The following is a 6,314-nucleotide window of genomic DNA, read 5'->3' on the forward strand; positions in this document are numbered from 1 at the left end:
GCCCCGGCCCCAGCCCCGTCCCACCCCACCCAGGGGCGCGGGGCAGGAAGGGCCCTCAGCCGCGCGTGCTCTGTCCGCAGAGCCTGAGTGAGGCGCTGGCCCCAGGCCTGGCCGTGTCGGTGCTCAAGGCCGTCTTCCAGGAGGTGCACGTGCAGGTGAGCAGCCCCCACGTCCCCTTCAGCCGCTGGGATGCAGTGTGTCCAGCAGCGCACGCGTGGCCGTCCCTGGGACCCACAGCGACATGTGTTGTGCTCCGCACGCACTCCCAGGCGTGTGCTGCGTGTGCGGGGACGGGCTGTTGCTGTGGGCTGCAGGCGCCGAGCCGCAGGGTGCTGCTCTGCTCGGGCGCGGTCCGGGTCGCGCTGACACCTCTCTGCCCCGCAGTCGCTGCTGCAGCTGGATCGGCACACGGTCTACACCATCATCACCAACTTCATGCGGACGCGGGAGGAAGGTGCGGGCCCAGGCCTCTGGGGGGGGGGGGCGGTGCTGGGGTGCCAGGCCCTGAGTGAGCCCCATGTTTGCTCCCGTCCCTGCAGAGCTGAAGAGCCTCGGCACCGACTTCACCTTCGGCTTCATCCAGGTGATGGACGGCGAGAAGGACCCGCGCAACTTGCTGGTCGCCTTCCAGATCGTCCACGACCTCGTTCTCAAGGGCTACGCGCTCGGTGAGGGCCCCTGCCCCACCAGGCGCCGCCAACCCCTCCGGGCTGCCCAGTGCCGGGTCCACCGCGCTGCTCTGGGGCCTGGGCCCAGGCGGCTGTGGCTGGCGCTCAGCTTGCGGCTCTGCTCTCTCTCGCAGGCCCCTTTGTGGAGGAGCTGTTTGAGGTGACGTCCTGCTACTTCCCCATCGACTTCACCCCGGTGAGCGAGTCTATCCGGAGCCGCGGCCCCAAACCAGACCTGCCCTTCCGCAAGAGGGAGCCGGGGCTGGGAGCTGTCCAGAGGGTCTCAGCACCCGAGGCGGGGGCAGGTCTCGCATGTCCCAGCCTCGCCCCTGGCGCCTGTGCTGGACCAGGCACCGCACCAGGAGCCTCTGCTGAGCCCTGGGCTCCTTGCGCTTCTGTTGCAGCCCCCCAACGACCCCCACGGCATCCAGCGGGAAGATCTGATCGTCAGCCTCCGCGCCGTGCTGGCCTCCACGCCCCAGTTCGCTGAGGTGAGATGTGCCAGTGGGGGTGCGGAGCTGCGCAGGGCAGGAGGGCTGCAGCGTGCGGTGGGGGGCTGGGACACTCGGCTCCGGGCACCAGCTGCGCTCCAGCGCTCAGGCACCCTCGTGCCGTCTGCTCAGCTCCTTCGCTGCTGCTCAGTGGTGGGAGGAGGGTCTGACGGGCCAGGCTGGCACTGGGCACCAGGCTGAGGAGCAGCGTCTGGGAGCACCAGGCAGCAGCCACCCGAGGCCCCAGCTGGAGCCAGGACCCTGAGACTAAGCCCATCCCCGCAGTTCCTTTTGCCGCTTCTCATCGAGAAAATGGACTCGGAGCTGCAGAGCGCCAAGCTGGACGCCGTGCAAACCCTGGTGAGCATTGTTCCCACCCACCCACCCCGCCAGGGGCCCCAGAGCCCCAGCAGGGCCGGCACCCTCACTCCGCGCCCGCTGTGCCCTGCAGAGTGCCTGCTGTGCCATCTACGGGCCCAAGGAGCTGCAGGAGTTCCTGCCCAGCCTCTGGGCTTCCCTGCGCCGGGAGGTGAGTGAGGCCGGCAGGGTCCCTGCCAGAGGTGGGGGGCAGCCCACGTCAGGTGGGTCAGGAGGCTACAGTGGGGGCTTGGGCTGTGGCCCCTGTCCTGGGGCGTGGGGTACACGGTCTGTGTAGGCCTGGGCCCCGCAGCTGCCCCCACCCCTACCCCCAGGTGTTCCAGACAGCGAGCGAGAAGCTGGAGGCAGAGTGCCTGGGTGCACTGACAGCACTGGCCGCCTGCCTGTCCCACGCCGTGCTCCACGCCGACACCCACGACCTGCTGGACACCTTTCTCAGCAGTGTGCTGCAAGGTAACTGTGTCCCGGCTGCATGGCAGTTGCTGGTGCCAGCTTGGGGAAGGGGCTGACCCGGTGTGATGCCTTACACAGGGTGGGCCGCGGCCAGGCTGAGCTGTCCCTGGCTCTGTGGCCGTGAGCTGGCAGGCATGTGTACCTGTGTGCGCATGCACCCCATGGCTGAGGTGCCGTGTGTGCGTCCCCAGACTGCCGGCACCATCTGTGCGAGCCTGACATGAAGCTGGTGTGGCCAAGTGCCAAGCTGTTGCAGGCCGCAGCCAGCGCCTCACTCCGGGCCTATCACCACATCGCTGGCAGCGTCCTGCCCCTGCTGCTGGAGCAGTACAACCAGCACCCCCAGGTGAGTGCCGCCCGGCAGCATCGGTTCCTCTGGGGTCACACGGCCCCACGGGGGAGTATGCAGCAAGGTGCCAGCATCAGGGTCCTTCTCTGGTCTGGGGGGTCTCTGCAGGGCTTGGCCCCACGATGCCTTTCTCTGCCCCCGGGTTGGTGGCAAGGTTGTTGGAGCTAGAGCACCCCCCGCTCCCGCACCGGTGCTGAGCCCCATCCTGGCGGGGCTGTAACCCGGGCCCGGTCTTGGCTCCTGTGCAGAGCAGCCAGCGGAGGACGATCCTGGAGATGCTGCTGGGCTTCCTGGAGCTGCTGCAGAAGTGGGGGCACGAGGAGGGCGGTGAGTGACAGGGTTCTGCCCATGGCTCAGACCCGCACCAAGCCGTCGCCTGCCACCCCCTGCTCCCCCCCTCTCCTGCCCCCCCGAGGTGACTGCAGCACAGCACCACCCCAAAGGCCTGCGTCCCGGTGATTCTGCGTCCATGTGTCCGCAGACGAGACCGTCCTGCTGGGCGTCCGTGCCCCGCTGTGCTCCGTGGTGTTCTCGGCACTGATGGACCCCAGCGTGCAGCTGCAGGTAGTGGGTGTCCGGGCCCTGACCGTGCTGGGCGCGCTCCCAGGTGGGTGTCCTGTACTCTGGGTAGGGGTGGGGTCTCCCTCAGCGCCAGGCAGGGTCCTGGCGGGGCTGGGGGTGGAGTTGGGTGACGGGTTGTTCCCCACTGGGCTACATCTGATCTCCTGGGACAGGGCTTCTGGTGGCCTCAGACCTGGACTTAGCTGTGGACCATTTGACACGACTCGTTCTCCATGAGGAGGATCCCCAGAGCAGGTGAGCAGGGCCAGGTGGTGTGGATGGGTGGTCTGGGGCTGGGAGCACTGTCCCCAGGGGGAAGCAGCTGCTGGAGCCGAGGGGCAGTGTCGGGTTTGGGACAGTGGGGCTGAACCAGTCGGGGACGGGAGCGAGACCAGAGCAGGCTGTCATCGGGACCAAGGCGGGTTACAGGCTGGGCCCAGTCAATCCAGAACGGGGTCCTGTAGACCAGCGCCTGCTGCTGGCAGACAAGGCAAGGCTGGGGCACAGCTGCTCCTGCTGCCTTCACCCGCTCTCTCCCCTCCCGGCAGCATGGCAGCGATGGAGGCCGCAGGCACCCTGGCACCTGCCCACCCCGGGGCCTTCACAGACCACATGGTGCGGGCACTGGCACAGGAGCTGCAGACAGGTACAGGGCTAGGGACTGAGGCCGTGTGCTGTGAGCAGGGCCACGTGGGGAGGGGTCTGTAGAGGCATTTGCAGGAGGGAGGAACAGGAAGCCCACTGGTGCCCGCAGCAGCTTGCCCTGGGGCCCAGGGCTGGTGGGGTCCCAGCTACGGCTCTGGTGCCAGCCTCCCCACCCCATGCCGTGCCTTCCAGAGCGGGAGGATGAGGGCACCCGGCGCCAGCGCTGCCTACAGGCTTTGGCTGCTGTGTCCACCCACCCCAGCATTGTGTGTGAGACCGTCCCCGTCCTGCTGCAGCATCTCCGCCACCTGCAGAGAGGTAATGTGGCCGCACTGTGCAGCACCCCCGCAGCAGGGCGGGCTGTAGGGGGGCACCCAGGACTGAGCTGGGCTGGCAGGGGCTAGGATGTTGGGCAGCTGTGGGTCAGGAGTGGGTCTCAGGGCACTGCACGTTTGGGGTGAAGGCCCCCACAGAGCTAAGAGGCTGCAGGGTGGGAGTGAGGGACACTTGGGGGGCAGGGGGTTGTGGGTCAGGAGTGAAGGGCACTGGCAGGGCTGGCGGGGGGACTGCTGGCCTGGGGGAGGGGAGGTATGGGGGGGCCAGCAACAGAGGGGGTGCTCATGGCCCTTTGCCTGCAGGCAGTGAGCCAGGGGACACTGGGAAGATGGCATTGCTGTGCCACAGCCTGCACCGCGTGGCCGTGCAGAGCCAGCATGACCCCGAGAGCTGCAGCTTCTACCACCAGGCCGTGGTGCCCTGTCTGCTGGGCCTGGCCCTGCAGGCTGCCCTGCAAGGTGAGTGTGGGGCTGGGCTCGGGCTGGGGCTCCTGGGTTCGGGCCTGAGGCGTCCAGCTGGTGCCTGGACCATCGGCTGAGAGCAGAGACACCCCCTTTGCCAGGTCTGGGTGCAAGGATGATGCTGCAGTTGGGGGTGGGGGGCTGGTTGGTTCCCCTCGTGCCCCTTCACCGGGTCCTCATAGCCTGGATCAGGGTCTCCCTGGATGCAGGGGCCAAGGCCCCGCGGGTTCTGACCATCCGGTACTCACCCTTCCCCCAGAGGATGCTCTCCTGGCGCCAGGCAAGGCGCTGCTGGAGGAGGAGGCTTTGACCTCCATGGTGCCCGTCATCAGCGCCGCCAGCACCCACCTGAGCCCCGAGTGAGTGCAGGGCCTGCAGGCAGGGAGGGGGCCCAGGGCACGCGTTTGCTGGCGGTGCTGGGATTGAGCACCGCGGCCTTGCTGCAGCTCTGCCCGGCTCCTGTGTGGTTCTGCCTGGCAACGCTGAGCCACCACATTGCTCTTGCCCAGGCTGGCGGTGCAGAGCGCGGCGCTCATAGTGCCCCTTTTCCTGGACGGGGACGTCTCCTTCCTACCCCAGAACAGCTTCCCCTGCTCTTTCCAGCCCTTCCAGGTGTGTGGGGCAGGGCCAGGGGGTAGGGGGCTGGAGATGGGCATGCAGGAAGGATCTGGGGGGTGAGTCCCAGGGTTGATGTGGACGCTGTCTCCTGGCAGGACGGGCCCTGCTTAGCAGCGCAGAGACGCCTGGTCACCCTGCTCATGGCCTTCATCTGCTCCCTGCCCAGGAACGTGAGTGCGGGGGGTTCTGGTGGGCCTGAGGGGCTGGGTCCCTCCGGCACTTGCGGGGGGGGGCCTGTGGGTCTCAGTCTCAGCATGTCTGCCCCGCAGGTGCCCATCCCCCAGCAGGACCGGCTCCTGGGGGAGCTGCTGGCCCTGAGCTGCGCCTGTGACTGCCCCTTTGCCGCCACGGCTGCCGCTAAGTGCTTCGCGGGACTGGTGAACAAGCACCCAGAAGGTGAGTGTGGGGGCTCACACGCGTGCCTGCGCACACGGGAAGCCCCATGCAGGGGGCACATCCACCCTGCCCTGTTTGTCTCCCAGGGCTGCAGCTGGACGAGGTGCTGCAGCTGGCGCTGAACCGGCTGGAGCCAGGCCTGGCCGAGGGTCCCCGCCGCACCCAGGCCCTCGGCCTGCTCCTCTGGGTAAGGACAGCAGCGCCCGCACTGGGAGGGGCGGTCTGGTCCTGCTCTGCCCCCTCGGCACCCCCAACCCCTGCTCTCTACCCCTGCAGGTGACCAAGGCTCTGGTGCTGCGCTACCACCCGCTGAGCTCCCGCCTGACAGACAAGGTGAGGGGCTGGGGGGGCCAGGCTGGGGTGGAGAGGCCGGGGAGGGCCAGGGCCTGACAGCACCTCTGCCCGCAGGTGCTGGCGCTGCTGGGGGATGCAGAGCTGGGCCCGGCGGCAGCTGAGGGGCTGGGGCTCCTGCTGGGCGATGCACCTGACGTGCTGCACCGCGGCTGCCACGCCGACGTGCGCCTCATGTACCGCCAACGCTTCTTCACCGACAACGTGCCCCGGCTGGTGCAGGGCTTCCACGCTGCCCACTCCGGTAAGCCCCCGCCCTTATCTGTCGCCCCAGTTTGCACGGGGGCCTGGCCCTCATGCCCAGCTGTGACCTGCGGCCCCCGTGCTCCCTGCAGATGTGAAGGCTAACTACTTGAAGGGGCTGTCGCACGTGCTGAACCACCTGCCCAAGCCTGTGCTGGTGACGGAGCTGTCCACGGTGAGTGGGGGGGTAGGGCGGGTGTGGGGGAAGCCTGGGAGGCCGCAGGCACCGCTCACGCTCTGTGCCGCCCCCAGCTGCTGCCACTGCTGCTGGAGGCACTGTCGTGCCCGGACCGCGGGGTGCAGCTCTCCACCCTGCGCTGCCTGCAGCCCCTGCTGCTCGAGGCCCCGCGCGCCCTGAGCCCGC

At 68.6% G+C, this 6,314-nt stretch overlaps 1 protein-coding gene across 1 annotated transcript in view; it reads left to right on the forward strand.

Moving 5' to 3' along the window:
- Nucleotides 1-29: 29 nt before the first annotated feature.
- MMS19 (MMS19 homolog, cytosolic iron-sulfur assembly component) overlaps nucleotides 30-6,314 on the forward strand; it is a 7,961-nt gene continuing 1,676 nt past the window's right edge. Inside the window, exons 1-24 of the mRNA XM_014524748.2 lie at nucleotides 30-155; nucleotides 385-454; nucleotides 540-668; nucleotides 803-864; nucleotides 1,073-1,159; nucleotides 1,445-1,519; nucleotides 1,611-1,688; nucleotides 1,852-1,990; nucleotides 2,182-2,336; nucleotides 2,588-2,666; nucleotides 2,821-2,946; nucleotides 3,074-3,155; nucleotides 3,449-3,546; nucleotides 3,738-3,863; nucleotides 4,184-4,339; nucleotides 4,602-4,701; nucleotides 4,852-4,954; nucleotides 5,056-5,130; nucleotides 5,230-5,356; nucleotides 5,443-5,543; nucleotides 5,633-5,689; nucleotides 5,765-5,951; nucleotides 6,043-6,125; nucleotides 6,203-6,308. Coding sequence (XP_014380234.2) covers nucleotides 436-454; nucleotides 540-668; nucleotides 803-864; nucleotides 1,073-1,159; nucleotides 1,445-1,519; nucleotides 1,611-1,688; nucleotides 1,852-1,990; nucleotides 2,182-2,336; nucleotides 2,588-2,666; nucleotides 2,821-2,946; nucleotides 3,074-3,155; nucleotides 3,449-3,546; nucleotides 3,738-3,863; nucleotides 4,184-4,339; nucleotides 4,602-4,701; nucleotides 4,852-4,954; nucleotides 5,056-5,130; nucleotides 5,230-5,356; nucleotides 5,443-5,543; nucleotides 5,633-5,689; nucleotides 5,765-5,951; nucleotides 6,043-6,125; nucleotides 6,203-6,308 — 2,350 coding nt within the window. The 5' untranslated portion in view covers nucleotides 30-155; nucleotides 385-435. The remainder of the gene's footprint in view (nucleotides 156-384; nucleotides 455-539; nucleotides 669-802; nucleotides 865-1,072; nucleotides 1,160-1,444; nucleotides 1,520-1,610; nucleotides 1,689-1,851; nucleotides 1,991-2,181; nucleotides 2,337-2,587; nucleotides 2,667-2,820; nucleotides 2,947-3,073; nucleotides 3,156-3,448; nucleotides 3,547-3,737; nucleotides 3,864-4,183; nucleotides 4,340-4,601; nucleotides 4,702-4,851; nucleotides 4,955-5,055; nucleotides 5,131-5,229; nucleotides 5,357-5,442; nucleotides 5,544-5,632; nucleotides 5,690-5,764; nucleotides 5,952-6,042; nucleotides 6,126-6,202; nucleotides 6,309-6,314) is intronic.

Source organism: Alligator sinensis, unplaced genomic scaffold, assembly GCF_000455745.1.
Source record: "Alligator sinensis unplaced genomic scaffold, ASM45574v1 scaffold859_1, whole genome shotgun sequence".
Lineage (NCBI taxonomy): Eukaryota > Metazoa > Chordata > Crocodylia > Alligatoridae > Alligator > Alligator sinensis.